This window comes from Acomys minous (assembly GCF_964271855.1).
Source record: "Acomys minous genome assembly, chromosome: 15".
Lineage (NCBI taxonomy): Eukaryota > Metazoa > Chordata > Mammalia > Rodentia > Muridae > Acomys > Acomys minous.
In genome coordinates, this window is record NC_140497.1 from 13,561,565 (window position 1) to 13,584,723 (window position 23,159).

At 45.1% G+C, this 23,159-nt stretch overlaps 1 protein-coding gene across 3 annotated transcripts in view; it reads left to right on the forward strand.

Annotated features, from left to right (window-relative positions):
* The window catches only part of SLC20A2 (solute carrier family 20 member 2), a 91,822-nt gene that overhangs the window by 41,659 nt on the left and 27,004 nt on the right, over positions 1-23,159 (forward strand). For all 3 annotated transcript variants that reach the window (XM_084758888.1, XM_084758890.1, XM_084758889.1), the window contains exons 2-3: positions 18,349-18,902; positions 22,288-22,428. In XM_084758888.1, coding sequence (XP_084615014.1) covers positions 18,614-18,902; positions 22,288-22,428 — 430 coding nt within the window. In that variant the 5' untranslated portion in view covers positions 18,349-18,613. The remainder of the gene's footprint in view (positions 1-18,348; positions 18,903-22,287; positions 22,429-23,159) is intronic.

Consider the following 23,159-nt stretch of genomic DNA (forward strand, 5'->3'; position numbering starts at 1 on the left):
GAAATGGTACATTGAGATGCAGAAAATAGGTGTTTAGAATTTGATAAGAGAATTGTTTGTAAGTTTAGTAGCTCAAAGCAAAGTAAAGAAAAATGGAAAGGGAGGAAGGAAGGAAAGAAGGAAGAGGAAACATGTTACCTCTTCAGTATCTGTTAAGTGAAAAAGGGTGGCTTTGGAGGAGAAAGAGGAGGAAATGGGTCTCAGTCTGGCCTTTCTTTCTTTCTTTCTTTCTTTCTTTCTTTCTCTTTCCTTCCTTCCTTCCTTCCTTTCTTTCTTTCCTTCTTTCTTTCTTGTTTATCTGTTCATTTGAGTTTTTGAGTTCGGTTTGGTTTTGCCTCGCTCTGAAGACTTAAAGCAGAAGAGCTATGAGCGCAGTAAGCACACGTGTGTCGTCAGGAGTTCCAGCGGGGCTCAGCTAGTACAAAGCGTTTACAACAGTGTCACTGTAGACCTGACCTGGAATTAAAGTGACTGCTGTGCTGCTTTTCTGCCTCGGCCTGCTGGGCAGTCAGGTCTGAGAAGGAAGAGCACCCAGCCAAGTGCCTTTTTCTGCCAGGCCTGTTCTGGCCATCTCCTCTGTTTATTACATTTCTTCGGGATTTCCTTGTTCTTTAAGTCACAGCAATCTGCTAGTTTTGCAAGTAACAAATAAGCCTAGAATTTTACTTAAAGAAAATGACCCAGAGCCTAACCTACAATCAGGCATGAGCTTGACTTTTGTACTCACTGCTAAGCATTAGAATAATGCGGAGGGAATGGGGAGAAGGGCAAGGCCTGCCAGAGCCACGCTTGCCATGCTCAGGCTGGCTGGAAACCCTTCACGTGTGTGCGTGTTCACACACACACACACACACACACACACACACACACACACACAGCATACACAGGATATATACCTGTGTTAGTTAATTGCTTTTCTATTACTGTGATAAAACACCACCACCAAAGCAATTTTTAGAAGTGTGTGTGTGTGTGTGTGTGTGTGTGTGTGTGTGTGTGTGTGTGTCTTAATTTGGGCTTAGAATTCCAGGGCATAGAGAGTCCACAGTGGCAGGGCCAAGGCAGGCTGGCTGGAACTGGAAACAGAGCTCACATCTTAAACCACAGTAGGAAGCAGAGAGAATGGACTAGGAATGACTCATGCGTTCGAAACCTCAAAGCCACCCCCAGTGGCATGCGTCCTCCAGCAAAGCTAAGCTCCTAAACTTACCCAAACTGGACCACCAACAGGGGAGCAAGAGTTTCTCTAGGGGTAGAGTGCTCTCGTTCAAACCACAGTGCCAAAAGTCTATATATTCAGTATATATACACATATAAACCAAATAGAGACAGAAAACTAAGAGCACAGGTGACATTATTGTTAGACTACATAAAAATTAATTGCTTCTACATATCAAAGGACACAGTAAGGAGACACCCTATAGAATTGGAGAGAGTATTGCCAATCATGTATCTGATAATGAGGTTAGTATTCAGAATATATGCTGGGTGTGGTGGCACATGCTTTTAATCCCAGCACTTGGGAGGCAGAGGCAGGTGGATCACTGTGAGTTCGAGGCCAACTTGTTCTACAAAGTGAGTCCAGGACAGCCAAGGCTAACACAGAGAGACCCTGTCTCGAAAAACCAGAAAAAAAATTACAATTCAACAATTAAAAAAATAAAAGGGCTTGATTTTAAAATAGGCAAAGGTCTTGAATAGACATCTCTCCAAGTAAACAAATGGCCACCAAACACTTGAAAACTGTTCAACATCACTGATCATCAAGGAAGTGAAAATTAAAACCACAGTGCTATATCTCACCAGCCTATTAGGATATGTATGTATATACAAAAAAGAAAAATAGCCAACACTGGTGAGGATCTGGAGAAATTGGTATGGTTGGCGTGAGGCTGCTAGAAAATACTTTGGCAGTTTCTCAAAAAGTTAAAAATAGAACTGTAAGATAACCCAGCAGTTCCCTTCTAGGTATAAGATAGCCTGGTATCAAACAAGTATTTGTATACCCATTTTAATAGCACTGATATTCATAATCGCCCAAAGGCAAAGCAACCCTACGTCTCTTGGTAGGTGAATAGAAAAATAAAATTGGTATACACAAACAAGGAAATACTATTCGGTCTTAGGAAGGAAACTCAGCCCTGTACTACAACATGGATGAGGTCTGAAGACATTACAGTGACAGGTAAATATTGTTGGCCTTAGACCAAGGGCATAGCTCAGTGGTCAGGGACAGAAGAGCTTGCCCTGTGACTCCTTATGTGAGACTCTTGGGTCAGGTTCACAGGGGCAAAATGTGAGGTGTTGATTGCAAAGGACTGAGGGGGAGCAGAGCTGAGGGTTGTTGAAGGAGTATAGGGTTTTAGTTTTACCAGTGAAGACGTGTGAGTAGCAATGGTGGTTGCACATACTATTGAGTCGTGTGCTTAAACATTATTAAGTCAGTAGATTTAATGGTGTATGTAATCAGCCACAATTCAGGAGTTGAAAAGGACAGTAACCAAATGGAACTTAAGTTGACAGATTATTCAGTGAATTTGGCAATTTATGCAGAATAAAAAGAATGAAGAAAAATGAACAGAACTGTTGAGAAATACGAGCCACTCAGAAATACATGGATAGTAACATAAAAAGTAGAAGAAAGAGTGTCAGTTATTAAAACCTTGCAAGCATGACTTCCCTAATTCAGATCTCACATGAAAAGCCAGGTGTGCTTGAAGTCCCAATGGATGGCACAGCGGAAGGGCTGGCACTCAGATCCTTGCCTGCCTGGCAAAGCACTAGAGCAATCAGAGAGACACTGTCTGAAACTCAGATGGCCGTACCTGGGGAAGAGCACTTCATGTTGCCCTCTGACCAACCCCCAACACACACACACACACACACACACACACACACACACACACAGCACATGCATACCTCCATAAACATACAAAGTAGATGGGCAGAAAAAACTTGAAAAATTTGCAAAAATAATTAATAATGATTGAAAATAGTTTAACGTTTCACATTTTGTGAAAACTACTCACCTATACATCCAAGAAGCTTAACAAACTCCAATATGGACAACACAAAGAGATCTAATCCCTGAAAGACAGTGGAGAACATCTTGACAGCACCAAGAGAAAAGCGGCCATTGCAGACAGTGGGACTGCAGTGAGGATCACTGGTCATGTTTTAAAAACACCAAAGCCAAAAGGCAGGCAGCAAGATGGTAGAAAGGATCCACAGCCAGCAAAACTGTCCTTCAAAAGTGATAAGGACAAAATAAATTGTCCAAATAATACACACAGAAAGAATTTATGCTGGCACACTTGCCCTACAAGAAATCGTGAAGTATTTCAGGCTAAAAAAGTGACCCTGCACAGCTGTTTGAATCTCCCTGCTCAGGCTTGTACAAATGCAAATGCTCTGGCATAGGCAATGATAAAACACAAAAATAACACACAAACACAAATATATTTCTTTCTTTTTTGAACTTAACATACAATGTCATGGAATTGTTGTTTCTGGTAACTTCCTAATTATATTTTCAACAGAGCATCCTCCCTTCTCCAAGTCAGTCAAAGGGAAGTTGAAGCCAGGGAGCTCGTCTTGCTCATGCCTCAAGTGCCGGCATCCTCTCAAAGTGGAGAAATGGTCTTCAAAGATGCCTTATAAGTTGTCTGATCCTTCTGTGTTTTCAGCTGTTGTGTTAGGCCCATGTTTCTTTGAAGGCACTGTCAAACAAGTTCTTATGGCTTCTTAACTTAGTAAAAGGATTTCAGTTTGGGTTCTCTCCATGAAAGAAATGAAGAGCTGCTGAGTTTGCCCCTGACTCCTCAATCAAATATCAAAGTTATTGTCTTGTTTACGCTGTCCCCACTGCTAGTTCGGCTCATTATCGCTAACATTTGATGAAAACTGCAGATTTCTAGTGAAGTGCATCTGAAACTCAGCCAGATGCTTCTCCATACTAAAAAGGAAGATGCTGCCTAAATCCATATCATAATTGTTTGTCCTCGCTTCCTGTTCTGCTGCCTAGCAACCTCTGCTCAAGAATCTCAGGAGCAGGCTAGAGAGATGACACAGTGGTTAAGAGCACTGGCTTCTCTTCTAGAGGGCCTGAGTTCAGTTCCCATCACCCACATGATGGCTCACTACCATCTGTAACTCTAGGTCCAATGCCCTCTTCTGGCCTCTGTAGGCACATATCCAGATAAAACACCCTTACATGTAACAAAAGAAAAGAAAAGGAAAAAAAAAACATTTAAAAAGAAAGAAAAACATTTAAAAAGGAAAAACATCTTAGGAGCGAGAGCAAGAAACAGGGAGCTATAAATTGAACATGAAATAAAGAGAACCATTTGTCAACTCTGTTTACATTGTGTTGAATTAGTAGAAAACAAAGTCCATAGTGTCTCAGGAATCAAGAGTCTGGCGGGAACTCACAGGGGCTAGAAGCAGAAGCTGAAATTACAGGCATCCACAAGCTCCCCAATGTGGGTGCTGGAATCTAATACCAGTTTTCTGCCAAAGCAGTAAGGACTCTTAGCCACTGATCCTCCTCCCCAACAACCCAAAAGCCAGCTTATATGAGGACCATCGGATTTTTATTGAACCCCCTCAGCCCATCAGGGCAGAATTAGCAAAGACATATATGTAAGAGCCAAGATATCTATTTATACACAAGGTTCCATTTTAAACTGCAGCTGGGAGGACAGTACTTCCTTAATATAGTTCTTGGAACTTGGCCAGTGGTCCAACATTTCAGGCACAGAATTAGAACAAGCCATCCCAGGTCTCCCAGTTGGTAAAAGTTTCATGTGATAAGTGGTTTATTTGCTCCTGAGTGTGTGTGTGTGTGTGTGTGTGTGTGTGTGTGTGTGTGTGAGAGAGAGAGAGAGAGAGAGAGAGAGAGAGAGAGAGAGAGAGAGAGAGAGAGTGTGTGTGTGTGTGTGTGTGTGTGTGTGTATGTGTGTCTACATACAGGCCCTGGGGTTCCGTCTCCAGTACGTACAGAAAGCATGAAGGGGGGGGGGACCGCTTAGACCTTTTTTCTGTCTTAAAATGGGAATGAAGAGGCTCTGCCATTTGTTCTTGTCCTTTGTTTTCAAACAACACTGCGCCTGGACTACTTACTGTGCCACAGTGGGAATCGATCTGTGAACTTTCACTACAGATAATTCCACAGCTTCAGTGGGAGTTGGTTTCAGGGTAAACAGCACCCACTCAGAATTTTTGCCACCTGCCCAACTATAGTCTTTCTTAGATGAAAGACTGCTGCTGCTGTACACTACAGTCTCCTCAGACTGAATTGATGATGCATCTTCACTTGTAATATCTTTTTTATAATTCACTGAGCTATAAATTCAAAGTAAAGACACAAAATAAAAGCTTATCTATAATAACCCACCACACAGTCATTCCAATTCCACTTGGTTATCTGTAAAGAAACACCCACTACCCTTTCTTTTAACTTTTAAAAATAGTCTCCATGGGACTCACATAGTACGTTCTAAATGCTTTCTTTTTCAGCCATTTCACCTTAACTCCTTGATTTTTATCCCATTTTAATTGTCTTTGCTATTTATTTGTTTATTTATCCCTTAATTATTTGGTTAGGCATGATGGCACATGTCTTTAATCCCAGCACTGAGGAAGGGCCAAGACAGGTGGATCTGAGTTCAGAACCACTCTGATCGATGTAGTGAGACCCTGTTGAGAAAGAGGGGGTTGGGGGAGAGGGATGGGGCCTGGGGAAGAAAGAGTGGGGAAAGCCAGAGCTGCAGGCTCTGAAGTGGAAACTTGAGATGGAGCAAAAGTAAGCTGGTTCGTGTTCTGTAAAATCAGCCCGACTCTGCCTTGTCCTGCTTGGGAATGGGTCTGAAGTCTCCACCCACCTCATCCCACAAAACAATCTTGTGGTTCCCAGTTCTAGGCAAACCGGCCTCTTCCCAATCCTGTGGTCTCTGGTTGATGTAGAATTATAGAGTTGAACAAGCCTTGGAGAGATCAAGTAACCTTGACAGCTTCTAAGGACAAAGCCTTGGCAGCATTCTCTGTAGTCCATGTTCTTCCTTGTCCTCTCCTCACCCCCAGCTCTCCCCCCTCTAGGACCACAGGGACCATCAGGGCCCCAGATGGAATTACTGTCACCAAGAAGGCTTGGTGAGTGTCAAACCAGGAAGTCCGCTCCTAGGTTCTTTGTATTGTTTCTCCTGCTGTGATGCTTGCTGACTGAGTACTGGCTTGTGCTTAGGGGCTTGCTCTTTAAAATCACTTTCTCCTGTGTCAGTCATATCTTCACAGTTGCAAAAAGCTGGATTAGGTGGCTTCTAAAGTTCCCTCGGATCCCAGAGTCCTGAGACTCTCTAGTTCTGCGAGCCAGGACAGGAATAAATGAGTGGTTGTAAGCTCTCCCACGTAAACATTATCCTCAAGTACTATTTCAGTGAGCAGCACCTGGGAGGACATTTTATTCAGTTCAACCTGGATGGCCAAACGTCAAAAGAAGCATATGGAAGATAAAGGAAGGATCTGGGAGAAGGGTCCAGTGTCACTGAGAGACAAGTCCTGCAGTGGCGCCTAGGAAGAGACTCCAAGACTAGGGGAACCTCAGCTACCAGGATGACAGACACCCTTAAAAGTAAAGCACAAGCGCATGAAGAAATAGAAGACGTTTTACCTCTTGCACTTGTAGGTCATTAGCCTGAGACCAAACTGAGCGCCCCTAAACAATTCCTACCATCACGGTAAATTCACTTTGTCTGTTAAAGAGAAACAAGTGGATGCTGGTGTATCACCAGGTACGTTCCTCAAAAAATCCAACTGCCTTGTGATATTTTGAAGTCTTCTGGTGATTATAACTGCTTACAGTAGAAACTTCCCTACTGTGAAAAGGGGTCAGGGTTAAGAAGGGCCAGAGTAGGCCACTCACCCAGGGCTCGAGAAGTGCTGGGGTAGGGTAGGGCTGGTAGCCTTACCACCCGTTGAATTCAGATGGCTACAACCATTGTGTCCACTGGTTCACTGAGAGCTCACAGGTGCCAGTGTCATGAAAAACTCCAGTTCCATCATTTTAGTGACTACATTACTATTTCATCTCCAGAAGCTGCCAGTATTTTCTCAGAAGGCCCCCTTATCTAAGGATATTAGATAGTCTCCTCTTTTCCATGTTTATAATAAATGACCCTTGGTCAATATTTTTCTCATAGATTAGCTAAATTCTAAAACATTTGAGGCTAGCATCATGAATACCTGGGTAGTTTTCATTCAAAATAGAGTGCTGAAATTGCCATGCATCTGGCCCAGCCTGGCAAGTTCAGGACAACCATTTCCTACATGAAAATAAGTGCTGTGAGGACGACCCACAGGAGGAAGCCCATGCCTAGTACTGTCAGTATGGCCAAGAGCCCCTTGCTGGGGTTCTCATGGCCCCAGAGGTGACGTCACCACCAGTCTGTTGCAATTTGGACATAGTGTCAAGTAGTCTATACCCATAGACTACTATGGCTCTCACCCTTCATCAGAAAAATTCCTTTGTATACCAGATAGTGGGTAACACAAAAATTTGCAGTCAGTCAGAATGCAGAGAAAAAGTGTCTATGGAGTGCTCAGCCATAGAGGGAACATCTGTGTCATATTCCTTCCCCAACCCCTCCAAGGCTCACAGACTAGGGAGGAAGAGGGGACGGAAAGACTGTAAAGTGTAAATGTAACTTTTATTCTCCTGCTTCCTTCTGCTAACCTAGTCCTGGAAGCTTCCAGCCTCCATACAATCTAACCTAGGCCTAGAATGTTTTCAGCCTCTGAGACTTACTGCTTAACAAGCTCACCCTTACTTGTTCTTTCTGAGCTCTGGGCTGGCTGGTTCAACTCAGCTGTTCTGGCTCAATCTCCTCTCCCAGCTGACTTATTTAATCTGGCTTCTCTCTTGGCCTCTGAATCGCTCTGCTTGGCCTCAAACTAACTCAGCAATCTGCCCTAATCTTCCTACTTCTTCTCATTTTCTGGCTCATTCAGTCTTCACCTGAGTTCTCTCTCTGCAACCCATCTCTCTGTTATTATTCTAGTAAAACCACCTCCTTTCTCTGAAAAACTGCCTCTTAAGTAGCTTCCCTTCCCTCTCTCTTCTTGTGAGAGTTGAACGTATCCTGTTCTGTCAAATCTTCTCTGATTTGTCACCTTTTTTGCCACTCTATTAGACATCACTTTCAAACATGGGTGCTTCCTTCTACAAACTAACTTTGCCTTTGTTTATGATTAAAGGCACGTACCACCATGTCTGGATCCAAGCTTTTCTTTACCTGATACTTGCTCACTCTATACCAGGCTGGCCTTGAACTCAGATCCGTTTGCCTCTGTTTCCTGGATTAAAGGCGTGTTTGTATTCCAGCTGGATCACACAGACCCAGAAGGTCTATGGGTCTGATCTCTTGCCAGAACAGCCGTGTTCTGAGTTAACATTCCTCTACAACTCCCCTTGGGTGGGGGGTGGGGGGTCTGAGAAGAGTTATAGGGAGGAGTGGAGGGTGGATATGACCAAAATACATTTTATTCATATGTGAACTTCTTAAAAGAGTTATAAAAATGCGATATTTTTTTAAAAGCGCTTCTTCTGACCACCCCAACCAAAATAAATAAATGTTATTTCGCGGAACTTTCTGAACCATTTCTGATGGGAATTCTGGGTGACAACATTACAGAACATCGCGTTACACCACAGGCATACCATAGGTAACTTCACAGAACTGATACTGGAGTTGGCATCAGGGTGACACTTTTATTATCTGCTCATTCTCAAACTCCTAAATGACTTCCTCATAACTGTTGCTGTAAGAATTCACAGCCCAGATTTAAAATAGCTTCCATCTGTTGTACCACAGGAGGAGGGCTTCCTGCTACATGTGCCAGTGCCTGGGGCTGCCCCTTCAGGAGTCTCACAAGCACTGAGTGTGTTTACCTTCACGGAAAGGCCCAGCTATTCCCACAGACGTTGTAGTAGTTTGAGTGAGAAATGTCTCCTGTAGCTTCAAGTATTTGAACAGTTGGTCCCTGGCTGATGATGCAGTGTGAGGACATATAGGAGATGCAGCCAGGCTGGAAAGAGCCAGTCGTGGTGGTGGGCTTGGAGCATGCATAGCCTTGCCCCGTTTCCAGTTCACGCTGGCCACTTCTATGCTAAAAGATGTGATTTCTCAGTTTCCTGCTCTGTTTCTACACCTTCATCCCCAACCCCCCCACCCCCACCCCCACCCCCACCCCCGACACCTAATCAGACTTTCATCCCTCGGGAATCCTAGGCCAGAATAAGCTCTTCTCTCATAAGTTACATGTGGTCATGGTGTTCTGTCACAGCAAACAGTAGTATAGGACAGAGTCCTTGGCTGGGAGGAAGTCCAGGCCTGACCCAGCAGCTGTCCCCTCGCTCCCTTGGGAAGGGGCTTTCATACAGTGTTAACACACCCTCCAGTTTGTGTGTTCTCTGCCTCTTCATGCTATTGCTGCAAACATGATTCTTGGTGGCTGAGCTAGATCATTGTATTTACTTTTTGTTGTGCTGGTTGTGTGTGTGTGTGTGTGTGTGTGTGTGTGTGTGTGTGTGTGTGTCCCCTTCCCTCAGAAGTCGTCAATCTTTGTCTTTTAAAGTTGTTGTGCTTTTAGATAGGATCTCACTATGTTGGCCTCGCTACCCTGGAACTTGCTGTGCGGACCAGGCTGCCTTGAACTCACAAAGATACTGCTCTTGCCTCTGCCTTCTCAATGCCGCCATGCCCTGTTCACCTTAGTGTTTACAACAGGGTCTAGCCCTGGAACCTGAGCTCACCAGTCAGGCTGTAGTGGCTAGCCTCTGGAAGCCCACTGTCTCTCCACCTCCCCAGTGCTGGCGTTGTAAGCATGAGTTGCCATGGCCAGCTTTTTACACGTGTGGAAATCAAAGCGCAGGTCCTCATGCACTGTCTGTCTCCCCATCCCTAACCGGCCAGTGTTATGGTGTCGCTATGTATATTCTTTTAAATAAATAGGAATAATGCCTGTTTCTGTTTTGTTTAACGCAGAGGAATTGGGAGCGGATAGTACCTACAGTACAGGAGAGAAAAACTATCAGAGTGACTACTGCTTTGTGTGATCTCGATTGGGTTAGTTTTAATTGGTCTACAATAAAGTTTTAAGTATATACTTTCATGAATTCTGAAAAAAAATGCAGTAATATAACAGCTACCATACTTAAAAATTAAACCAAATAGTTCCCGGGTATGCAAGTGTCCTCATGCCCTTCAGGTAAGTGTCCCTTAAAATGAGTCAAACTGGATTGTTGGATCAGCTTTGCTCTCTAAGGAACTGCCAGACTGTCTACCATTGTGGCTTTCCTTTTTTTTTCTTTCTGTTTTTGAGATAGGGTCTCAGTATATATCCCTGGCTGGCTGTCCTGACCTGGGCCCCGGCTACAGCTTTACCATTTTGAGTAATTTGTTTTCCTTAAGGCTTTTCGGCTTTTCCATGTTTTTTAGTATCTCCCTTTACTTCCCTTCACCCCACCACAACTCCAGGACGTCCCTGTCCCTTAGAGTGTATGTGTCACTCTTTAACCAAGGAAGAACCATGGTTTGGGACCGCAAGAGGAATGTTTTCTAGGATTTGGAACCATCGTTAACCACAGGGCTCCCACAGGGCTGGGGCAGGGCATGGAGTCACTCAGGGAGAAAGATGTTGCTAGAAGGTTTGTATCCTTCTATTTTTCCTTTGCCCTTAGTGAAGCCAGTTCCTTCAAGGTACTTGAAGCACAGCACAGTTACGAAATGCATTCTTCCTAGCATTAGAGTTAGCCGCACACTAATTTTTGTATGAGACATGAATATTACTACCACGATCCACATTTTATAGAAGACCAAACTGCTTTAGAACATGAATATGAGTCAGCCAAGGCCCCTTGCCATTACCAAACCAAGTAGGATCAGGCCTAACTTTCCATGGCCCCCAGGGGTTACCTGCTAAGGATGCTAACAGTTGCCCTGCCCTGCATGGCTTCTCCTTTGCATACAGTCAGTGGTTAAGCACCGGCTTCCTGTTTCTCAGCTGGTCTCTGAGATGACTTGCCAGAGTGGGGTAACTAGTGGCTAACTAGACAGGAATGGGGGGTGGAGTCTTGCCAGCAGGTCCTGTGTTCTTTCCCCTCTCCACAGAAGAGAGACATGTTCCCTTTTACAGCCTGGGAGAGAAAAGTGGCAAGATGTCAGCAAACCGTCCCTTCCATCCTCTTGCAGAGTTCAACCTTCAGTGCCAGGTGCCATCTTTCATCTTCATCCTTAGGCTATTCATATTCTTGGCTCCCACCAAGGAAACATTCCATCTTCTTGCTTCTGCCTCTGTGTTCCCTGTGCCTGAGTCTGGTCTCGCATTTGGCTAAATAGTCCTGATTTTTCTCCCTTCTTCTTCCTCTCTCCCTTCTATTCTTGATCTGCTTCGGTCAGGATATTCCTCAGGCTCCTTTGTTCCACCAGACTGCTTTGCATGCTTGTAAATACGCTGTTTTAAAGACAGTTTGAGAGCCTGAGGAGATGTCCCAGTGAGCAAAGCACTAGCTGTAGAAACATGAGAATCTAAGTCTGGTCCCCAGACCCAGGAGAAATGCCAGGCAGGGAGGCACACATCTGTAATCCAAGGAGGCTAAGAAAGGGATTCCAGGGGCTGGCCAGCCAGTCTAGCCAATCAGTGAGCTTCAGGTCCGGTGAATTAAAAAAAAAAAGTGTGTGTGTGTGTGTGTGTGTGTGTGTGTGTGTGTGTGTGTGTGTGTGTAGAAATGGTCCTGTGGTTAATAGCACAGGCTAGTTTTCCAGAGGACCTGGGCTCAATTCCCAGCACCCATGTAGTGGCTCACAACCATCTGTAGCTCCAGGCCCAGGGTATGCAGGGCCCTCTTCTGGCCTTCCTGGGTACCAGGCATACAATTGGTGCACAGACAAAACACTTATATACATAAAATAAATAATTACAATAAAGAGTTTTTTTTTTTAATATGGTGCAAAGCCATTGAAGAAGACAGCTCATGTCAGAGTCTGACTTCCACAGGCACACATGCAGGCATGGGTCCACACACATGTACACACACACAAACACACATACCAAAACTATCTCAGAGCTGTTCCCAAGCATTTCCATTCTTAACCCTTAGCATGATGATATAAAAATATCCTCATAAATATATAATTACATTTCACGGGTGTTGGTTTGGTATTGACTTTTAAAATATCTTAAATTTATTCATTGTATCTGTATGAGTGTATTTCCTGCATGTATGTATATGCATAATGTGTGTGCCTGGTTCCTGTGAAAGTCATAAAAAGGGAGCCACACCCCTGAAACTGAAGTTATGGGTGTTTTCACTCCACCATCTGGGCGCTGGGAATTGAACCACCACGTAAGCACCACAAGCACTCCTAACCACCGTGCCACCCTTCCAGCCCCTGTTCCGGCTTTTCAAGACAAGTTGGCTATGTAGCCCACACAAGTTTTGAACTTACTGAGTAGCCCAAGATGCTCTCAGACCCATTACCCCCTACGCCAGCCTCCTAAGTGCTGGGTTGCATGTGCCACCTTTCCCTGCTTGCTACTGTCAAGCATTTTAAAGTGTAATGTGAACGTTTGCATTGTTGTTCGAGAGAGGTGTAAGTAGAAACAATATCAGTGTATGAAATGTTAAAAGAGACACTGTCTTCTGCTGTGCTGTTCTACAAAGATGCCAAACATGAATTACCCCTCCCCCTTTTTTGAGACAGGGTTTCTCTGTGTAGCCTTGGCTGTCCTGGACTCACTTTGTAGACCAGGCTGGCCTCGAACTCACAGAAATCCGCCTGTCTCTGCCTCCCAGAGTGCTGGGATTACAGGTGTTCGCCACCATGCCAGGCCATGAATATTTTGTTTATTAGGAAAAGCTAGTAATTGTGTTTGGGGAGTGTAAGTCACCATATGTGGCAGAGTCGTTAGACAATGCATCACACCTCTGAAAAGGTAGAAACCTCTCTCTTCACCCAAAGTGTCAAAAAGCAGGATCCCGATCCAGCTTTCAGAGATGACAGGCCTTACGTCTTTAGGGAGCGGCTGGGATGCATTTGGGGCCAAGGGTCTTCTGTCTGGGGACCTTATCTTTGAAGGAACACTTTAACTGAGCAAGGTCATGAACTTGCAGGTAAAAATGGTTGGTGACCATGATGGAAGGCCAGCCCTCCACAACACACAGTGGTACATGCTTGTGATCCCAAGATTTGAGAGGCGGGAGCAAGAGGGTCAGAGTTCAAGGTCATCTTTGGCTACATAGTGAGTTTGAGGTCAATTTAGGAGACATAACACCATAACTCAAAACAAGGGCACTCAGGTCTACATAGTGAATCCCAGGTCAGCCAGGGCTACGTAGTGAGATCCTGCCTCTAAAATAAAATAAATATATATGTGATATATACATATAAACTACAAAAATCTCTAGCAGCATCCTTCAGCAGGGACCTTTTTACCCAAAGTTCATTTTCCATAAAAGTGTTTGGGGCCACAATTCCTCCACATTCCTGTTTTAAAATAGTTTTAAGTCTATCCAAAAATAGTCTGAGAATGTTTGTTTTTACTTACATACATGCAGGCAAAATACTCACACATACAAAAATCATTTTTAAAAAGATGTCTGTCTCCATCTATAATTTTTTATAAACTCCACTGCTGGGGTTTCTTATTAATTGCCTTCATGCTGTGTGTGAGCCCCCATCCCAATACTGAATATGTATTTGCTTGTGTCTTTTTTTCTCTTTAGGGTTTAGTTTTTGCCTTTAAGACTCATTTGTTTTGTGTGAGGATGGGAGCCTAGCTTTTTAAAATGTCTTATTGCTTTCTGTGTATAGGTGTCTTGCCAGTGTGCATATCTGTGTATGACATTTTATACAGTGCCCTTGAAGGCCTAAAAAAGTAATCAGATCCCCTGGGACTGGAGTTACAGTTGTGAGGCAATATGTGGGTGTTAGGGATTGAACCTGAGACTTCCGGAAAAGCAAACAGTGCTCGTAGCTGCTGAGCCATTGTTCCCGCTGCAGAGTCCAGTGTTTTCCCCATCCACATAGCCAGTGCTGAGTTGTCTCAACATCATATATCGAGTGAGGCAGTGTTTACTCATCCTGCTTTCGTATCATTGATACCCTCATCTGTACCCTCATCAGATCTTGACTGCTCTGAACTTGGACATCTGTAATTCTTGGAAAGTTAACATTTCGTCTTTCTCCATGGCATCATCTAGCTTGTCAAGGTCTCAGTTAAAGAAGCATTTCCATACTTTCCTGTGCCTTTTTAAGGTTTACTTTTAATTGTGTGTGTATGTTTCTGCAAGTACGTTTGTGCACTTGAGTGTAGTACCTGAGGAGGCCAGAAGAGGGCGTCAGATCCTCCAGAGCTGGAACCTCCAGGCAATTGTGAGCCACCTGACCTGAGTTCTGGGAACCAAAGTGTACTCTGTAAAAGCAATACAGACCCCTCAATCACTGAGCCAACTCTCCAGTCCACTGTGTGTCTATTTGTACATTTTGTTTTTTTCACCTGAGCGTGTGTGTGTGTATGTGTGTGTGTGTGTGTGTGTGTGTGTGTGTGTGTGTGTGTTTTAAAAAAACATGTAATATATATTTACAACAGAGCAGGAGTTCTTTCTCCTCAGCACACAAAGGTGAAGAAAGTCACAGTAAAGGAATCTAAGATTGCTTTTGAGTGAGGAAGGTAATCTAGTTGTTTTTGTTTTTTAAATATTTTATTATTCTTTGTGTGTAGGTATCTTGCCAACGTGCATATCTGTGCATGACATTTACACAGTGCCCTCAAAGGAAAAAAGGGGCGGGGGTAGGGGAGTGGGGACATCAGATCCTAGGGACCTAGGAAAGGGGTTCTCTGGGCTGGAATTGGTGCCAAAGGAAACATTAAAACAAAACAAACAAACAAAACCGACTAATTTCTCTTCCAAACAAAGCAAAAGACACAGCAGCTTGGCATCGCCAGCTGCACTCTGTAATGTTCGGCATATCCAAGAGCGCCTGCCACCAGCCCCTCCCCCGCCACCAGCCCCTCCCCCTCCACCGAGAACAACAGCCCGACAAGGAAGAAGGAGCCCATTAGTTATTTTTCACTGTGGCCCCTCTTCGCCCACAACTGTGCAACGAAGCCGCTTTCTTTCCCTTCACCTGCCACTGTCACTGTTCTAATCCAGGCTCCCCGTGCCATGCTTGAGCACACAGGCTGCCCACATTCACACTTGTGCCCTGGGCAGTTTGTCCCCCACAGCCAGAATGGTCTTTTGAAAATACTGCATCTGGCCTGGCAAGATGGCTCAGCAAGTACAGTTCCTTGTCTCCAAGCCTAAGTGTGCTCTCTAGGGTCCACATGGTGGAGACTGACTGGGTGTCCTCTGACCTCCCTATTGCACCCTGGCATGTGTTCTTACACATCACAAATAAATGTGTGAACACACACACACACACACACACACACACACACACACACGCACGCACACACGCACGCACCAGGTCTGACCATAACAACTCTCTGTGATAGCCCCTCACTGACACAGTTCACATCGTGGCTGGTCTTTAAAGTGGCCCAGCTTACTTGTCATCATATTTTTCCTCATCGTTGCCTTCTCCTAATCTCATGTCCTTCCCACGAGGAAAGTGACTATTTTTGTTTAAAGCCTACCCTAGAAAACAAGATTTCATTTTTTAAAAATAATATTTTAAGAAAAAAGAAGGTCCTTTCTTTCTTTGTTTCTTTCTTTTCTTTTCTTTCTTTCTTTCTTTGTGTGTACATGTGTACATGTGTACTTGCACATGCCTTCCATGGTCACAGAAGTAATTTGCCCTCCTGAGACCTCAGTGAAGTCATACTCCATTTTCTGCTCTCATGGGGTCAGCAGTGTGGACTCATTTATATTGTTACCTGGTTTAGTCTGCTTCTACCACTGTACCGTCAGCTCCGGCTGTGCCATAACCAATCCATCCCACTCACATTATATTGCCAACAAAGGAAATTCCAGTAAATGCTTGCTGACCGTTTTTCTTTACAGCCTACCCTAAAAAATAAGATCTCATTTTTTAAAATATTGTAAAAGAGCGAGCAGTGGCCCCAAAAGAGGGCATTAGCTCTCCTGAAGCTGGAGTGACAGGTACTCAGAGCCACCTCATGGAGGTGCAAAGAGCCACCTCATGGAGGTGCGAAGAGCCAAACCCAGGTCCTGTGGATGAGCAACGCCTTAGCCATCACACCCCTCCCCCATGACATGTTAATACTGGTCACATTAACAAACCTCCTTCAGTGGAATGTTACCTTCTGCCTTGAAAGCAGCCTTCGTTAGTCTCACATGGAGCCTGAGTAGAATACGCATCTTAAAAATGATAAGCTCTATCAGCATATAGTTTGTTAAATGTTATAATGATTGTATAATGTATATGAATATACAGCTCAGCATGTTTGTAGATTGATTGATTGATTGATTGATTGATTTGAGAAGCATATAACCACAAAATACTTTTGGGAAAGCTAAGTATTTTCAAAAAAATCATAGATTAAACTATCAATTTCAATTAAGTGTGCTACCTTTTGGCCTCCCCCACTCCCTCAGTGCTGGGGATTTCACCCAGGACCTCATATGTGCTAAGCAAGCGTGCTACCAACGAACAGCTTTCTCAGGCCTTTTTTTTTTTTGTCTTCTAATGTTAACTTTTTATACTGCCATTGTGAACTTTTTCCCTGAAAATGCCTTACTGTTGATTGTTCTAAGTACTGTGCTGCATGTGATGTGGGTGACGAGCCTTCTTCATTGTGCTCAGTGCAATAAGCACTTATGAAGGAGCACACTGCTGAGCCCCATCCTTTATCCCTGGCACCATTCAGAACAAAAGCAAACCTGGTTCCTTGCCAGGATAGTAATAGAACAGCAGTTACAAAGCTCCCAGCACTGCCCAGGAGTGTTTCCTATGCGTCTCCTCTCCTGTCTGTTTATTCAGCATCTATGCTACATCCTGGAGTTTAGCAGTGAACGAAAGTTTCTGTCTTGTAGTGGGAGAACACAGGCTGTGCCTTCTGTAGGATGATTGGCTGCTAGATGGATGAATGAGTGAATGGGTCACGTGATATGTTGGGTTTTAAAGAGCAACAGGGACGAATGAGGGCACAGAGAAGGGACTGCTTATCTCCAGCGTCAGAAAAGCCTCCTGATGGCAGTTGGACCAGGCTCCTAACCGCAGTGAGGAGGGAGCTGGCTGTGGGGCTATCGTGGAGGGTTTGTTCCTGGCAGGGAATCATCAAGTACTGTATTAGTTACTTCCAGTTTGCTGTGACAAAACCCCTCGACGAAGGCAATTTATAAAAGAAAGCATTTGATTGGGCTTATGATTTCAGAGGGTCAGAGTCCATGATAGTGGCACAGAGGCATGGTATCAGGAACGACGGGGAACTTATAGCTCGGTCGGAAAGTAGAAGAGCAAAGTCTTCTGAAACCACAAAGCCTGCCCCAGTGGCACACCTCCGCCAACGAGGCCACGCCCCCTAATCCTACCAATTGGAAACCAAGTATTCAAACATGAGCCTATGGTGGTCCTTCTCATTCAATGACCACAAAGACCAAACCCTGCGGTTAGACATGCTTTGTGATTTCAAGTAGTGAAGAGGCAGAGTGAGGGGTGACCGGGAGCCAGGGTGATCAGGCCGATGGTAATCTTGCCAGTCAAGTGAGGTTTTTCCTGGAAAAGGTGAGAGACGGTAGATGGACAAGTCGTAGATAGTGACCAGCCTGCCCACCCTGCCTGCTGTGTCCTCGTTTTTTTCTGTCCCTCCCCTGAGGTACAATAGTTGTGTTTTTGTCACCTCCAGGAGGAGTGACCTTGCTCCAGAGTTTGAAGACACACCATTCCCACACATAAATGTAATGACGCTTCACCCTGTGGTGTCACACAGTCGGACTCCATAACCGGAGCCAGGCACATTCCAAGCATTTGAACTATGATAGAGCTTTGTCTTATCCCCTTGTCTGGTGCTCATTTGAGGAAACTGTTCTCTGAAAACAATAGCCAAATACATACACTTTTTAAACTTCATACGGCACTTCACCTAACACGGCATCCTATCGTCTGTCATTATTAAACAATTTAAAAGCCAGCTTTGTATTTTACCTTGTGTTTTTGGTTGGTTTGGAGGGAGCGCTGATTGGAATGTTCTTTGGATGGCTCTGTGGTCAGATCTGTCCCGTGCCTGAGATGGATCCCATTAGCTGGCTTTAAACAGTTCACTTCTGAAGAACAATTACAGGTACTCACAGTGATCGGGCTTCTTTTGTTTTTCTTCTTGTTGTAGGACGAAAGATCACAGATTTCCCAGCCCGCAAGAAAAAATATGGAATGTGTTGTGCCACTGACTGAACGTAACCAAATGAACTGTACTGACAGTAGTTTAAAAACCAGCGGTTAACAATTTCTTCAGACGTCAACATTGTCCAGCACTTTTCAGAGCAGACTCACTGTTTACAAGAACTCTTGGCCTCCCAAAGTTACAACCTCAAATTTTGCTTATTTAAAATATTTCTGTGAAAGAAAAGTACCCCCAGAGTCCGTCTTCCAAAATGGCCATGGACGGGTATCTGTGGATGGTCATTTTGGGTTTTATTATTGCTTTCATCCTGGCATTTTCAGTTGGTGCAAATGACGTGGCCAACTCCTTTGGAACCGCGGTGGGCTCTGGTGTGGTGACCTTGAGACAGGCATGCATTTTGGCGTCAATATTTGAAACCACTGGCTCTGTCCTATTGGGAGCGAAAGTAGGAGAGACTATCCGGAAAGGCATCATTGACGTAAACCTCTACAACAAGACGGTGGAGACCCTGATGGCTGGGGAAGTGAGTGCCATGGTCGGTGAGTAGCCTAATCTCCGCACCAGTGGGGCGTGCGCCCGCCCGCTTGCCTCGCCTGCCACCACTGCCATTTCCATGAGTGGAGCCTTGGTTTCAATAACTGGTTTAATTCTTTGTGTGTGCTGTACAATTTTTCATTGCCTGTACTTTATTATTTTTACAAGGAAGCATCTATTTTTCTCAGCATTTTAGCCACTTTAAAAGTATACTTGGGCCTCAAGTTACCACTTGTAGAATATTGATTTATTGTTTTATGGATATGCTAAAGTTATGAAAGAATACACTGACTCACTCATACACACACACATATATATCAGTCACCGTGTTTTAAATTTTTACCTATAACTAGCCCTGAAAATGGATTTATATTTTTTCCTAATTTTTAAAAATCATATGTGAGAATGTTTCAAAAATGTAGGTATCATATGACAGTATTTAGGGGATGGAATGTGCACCTCTGGGCTAGACTGCTTGCCTCGCGTGCATGAGGCCCTAAGGGCAACCCCTAGTACTACAGAAAATAATAGTAGTATGCAGTGTATTTGGGGAGCTGGGAATGTGGCTCAGCAGTAGGATCTGTCCATATCATGTGCCAGGCCTTGGCAATCTCCAGTACTCGGGTGGGAGTGGGTGGTTGATTAATTTAACTTTTGTGGGTTTAGCTTACAATTTAATCTATAACTTCACTATAGTCAACTAAAATTGATTTTTTTCTCATTAAGGTAGCAGTTGCCAACCTGTAGGTCACAACCCGTTTGGAACTGAATAGCCGTTTCACAGGGGTCGCATAAGACCATCAGAAAACACAGACCTTACACTACGACTCATAGCAGTAATAAAATTACAGTTATGAAGTAGCAATGAAAATGATTTTATGGTTGGGGGTCACCACAGCATGAGGAGCTGTGTTAAAGGGTCGCAGCCTTAGGAAGGCTGAGAGCCGCTGCATTAAGGTCCTGTGAGAAACAGGTATTGAATAGTAATAATATAGAAAGGATAAAGGAAAACCGGCCTCAGTGGAGGCTCTTGCTCCTGTTGAGCCTTCAGAGGGTGAGGCTCTGCTGCTCAAAGGTCTGCTCTGCCTCCACACCCAGCGCCCCCTGGGCCGAGCACCCCCTGGGCCGAGCGTGGGGTCCTACCGCTGACCTGCAGTCAGTGCAGCTGGTCCAGGTCCCTCTTTCCCCACGCTCGGCCTCTGGCTCCTTGTTCAAAGAGTAAAGGATTTGTTTTTACCTCAGCTAGAATTTGGGTTTACCAAGGCAATTTGAGGGTTTGTCTGAATAGCATGGTTCCTTCGGGTTCCTCTCTTCTCTGGTTTTGTTTGGGGGTGGTGGTTGCTGCTGCTCTTTCCTTTTTGGTTTGTGGGTTAGCTGAATTTCAAAGCTCATTCGGTTGGGAATTGGTAGGACTTGTCTAGACTTCAAAACCTGAATTCCTTACAAGGGGGGTGGGGGGGGGTTGTGGGTTTAAGATGTCAGTGTCACTGTCACTGACCAAAACCAAAGCTGGGTCTCTTGAGAGCCCTGGACCCTCAGTGTCTTCATCCTCCTGATTCCGCCTCCGGGGCTTCTCTCCCGCTCTCGCTTTGTCTTCTCGGTCTACCCCCCCCCTTCATTCTGTCTATTCCGTGTCACTCTACTCTGCTGCAGTTTCTCCGAGGGCCTCTGCTGCCTGAGGCCATGGCAGGGATAAATGGGTTGGGCAGAAACTACTATTAATGCCGCCTAAACTTAGCGAACAAGTTATCTGTTAAGTCCCTTGCTCGGCCCATCAACCCACTTCATGAGAGGCTACCAATGCATGCAAATCCCGCCACCTCCTCACGGAAGTGCCCACGCTGACAGGCAAACCGCCAAGAGCTGTCCAGCCTCCTCACCCTTCGCTCCCTGTTCTCACTCGGCACCCTACCCTTACTCACACCCGGCCCGCACCCTCCCTGTGCCCCCACACCTCTGTTTGCCCTCTCCTTAATCATCCAGACACGACTTCGTCCCTCAGAGAAGCCTGTCCCCCATTGTCCCTGTTTCTCTTGGTTTCTTTGTTCCATAGTTTGTCTCTTTCCTCCATGTATGATGTCGTCACCTCCTGTTACAGTGTCTTTCTTCAGTTTTCTTCTGGACATGCAGATGGCCCTAACCCTTCAGCAGTTCCCAAGGGTCAGGTGGCTCCTGCCCGCTGCCTGCCCCCTTGCAAACAGGCCTCATGTGCTGCCCCTTCACTCTGTCCCCCTCTCACCCTTCTTCCCATGACCCCCACGATGGCTGCTCTCAGGAAGGAGAATGCATCCAGGTGCGACAGGGTGGGTCAGAGCATCTGCCTACATCACTAGTTAGCTTTACATGAATACTTATAAAAAACCATAAAGTTAACACTCTTCCATTACAGTTCTGGGCTAGGAAACCCGATCCTAACTGTGACTGTATGTGTAAGAAAGCCGGTTGCTGCTGACCTAGGTCACAGAGGTGGGGCCCAGGGAACTAACTGAGCAGGGAAAGTCAGGTGCTACCCTGAAGGCTTGCCACCTTATGGCAACACATGCACGGTTCCTTCTTCACTCAACACACCCTTGAGAGATGGCGCCACACCCAACCTCAGCTCAGAGGTCAGCAAGCCTGGCCTTTGCTGCAGCAGCTGTCTACTTTGCCTGACACACTAGGACCTATGTGGCCTTAGATGACCCTTCTGCCACTCAGATATCTTTGAAGAAAAGGCCAGGGGGCTGCTTAAGGACACTGCCGCTGCCAGGCAACCTGATTTTCAGAGTTAACATTTGGGATTACTAAAGTAATAGTCCACTTTATCAGCTTAGCCCTTTTGTTGCCTTCTGTTCTGTTTGCCCTTTTCAGCGACTGCTGCTGAAAGGAGTGTCTCACAGCTGATACGCTCGGTGCTCCCTGCCATATGTGAGCTGCTTAGGGAAATGTCTGTGGTGACCTGTGGCCCAGAAAAGCCTAGAACACAGGGCCAAACTCAGAGCTCCCAGTGTTGTAAGCGCGATCTGAGAGCAGGTGCCCAGTGTCAGGTTAACTGCCTCAGTTAGTTTTCACACAGGAGGCAAACATCAGTGGGCATTGCAGCATGTTATTCTCTCTCACGTGGGCTGACTAACAGCGCAGGCCATCTCCAGCATGCATCACTACAGACTACACCACAGAACAAAACTTCCTCCCCATATATTCTTTAAAAAAAATTTTTTTTTATTGCATGTAGTTTCTTTAATTTCTTGCTTAGTATGGGCAGATTTCACACAGAACAGACGCATCGGTTGACACCTCACCCTCACGTGATAGCTGCTAATCACCTTGAGTGATTACAAAGTGATTAGCACTTTGTGAGGAAACAATCCGGAGCGGAGGCACTGCTTTAACTCATCTTCCTGCCCACAGGTTCAGCTGTTTGGCAGTTGATTGCGTCCTTCCTGAGGCTCCCGATCTCAGGGACGCACTGCATAGTCGGCTCTACCATAGGATTCTCCCTTGTGGCCATCGGAACGAAGGGCGTGCAGTGGATGGAGCTGGTCAAGATTGGTAATTGCCATCTTCTTTTACCCTTAGCAAGTAAAGTCTGCCTCTCCTAGAGCAAGTGCTACCAGAAGTTACTTCTGTAATGTTTTTCCTTCGAATGTTAAGGTTTAGGCCTGTATTGTACTGGTAGGTAATACGTTTCCCTTTACAGTTTCTGTTAACAGAGCAAGTTCACTGTTACATGTCAGCTTTAACTCCACTCTTTTACTCAGGGAGACAGAGGCAGGTGGATCACTGTGAGTTCAAGGCCAGCCTGGTCTACGAAGTGAGTCCAGGATAGCCAGGGCTACACAAAGAAACCTTGTCTCAGAGGGGAAAATTACAGCATCATCTAGCTTTGAAAATCAACATCTTATTTGTTCTTGCCAAGAAGTGGAGAAATGTACTTCACTGAAAGCAGCATAGGGGTCTGAGGAAGACTACTCTAGCCCTAAGGAAGACAAAGCCTTAACTCCAAGAGTCAGTGGGCATGGTCAGTCTCTGCCCCCTGGAGGAAGCACTGCCGGGGTCCATCTACACTTAGCTAGTGATGGACCCTCTTGGGGGTCGACCTCAAATGAACAGTGCCACCCCTGTCATGTAGGGTGGTCATTGTTCCCTAGAACCATCAAAGCCTTAGGAAGTCATAATGGAATCCTGGCCTGCCACCATGAAAATCACCTTATGTCCCACGCTTCTGGAAACGCACTCTGGCCCATTAGAACAACTTGAAGGAGCAATTGAGGTGTCCACAC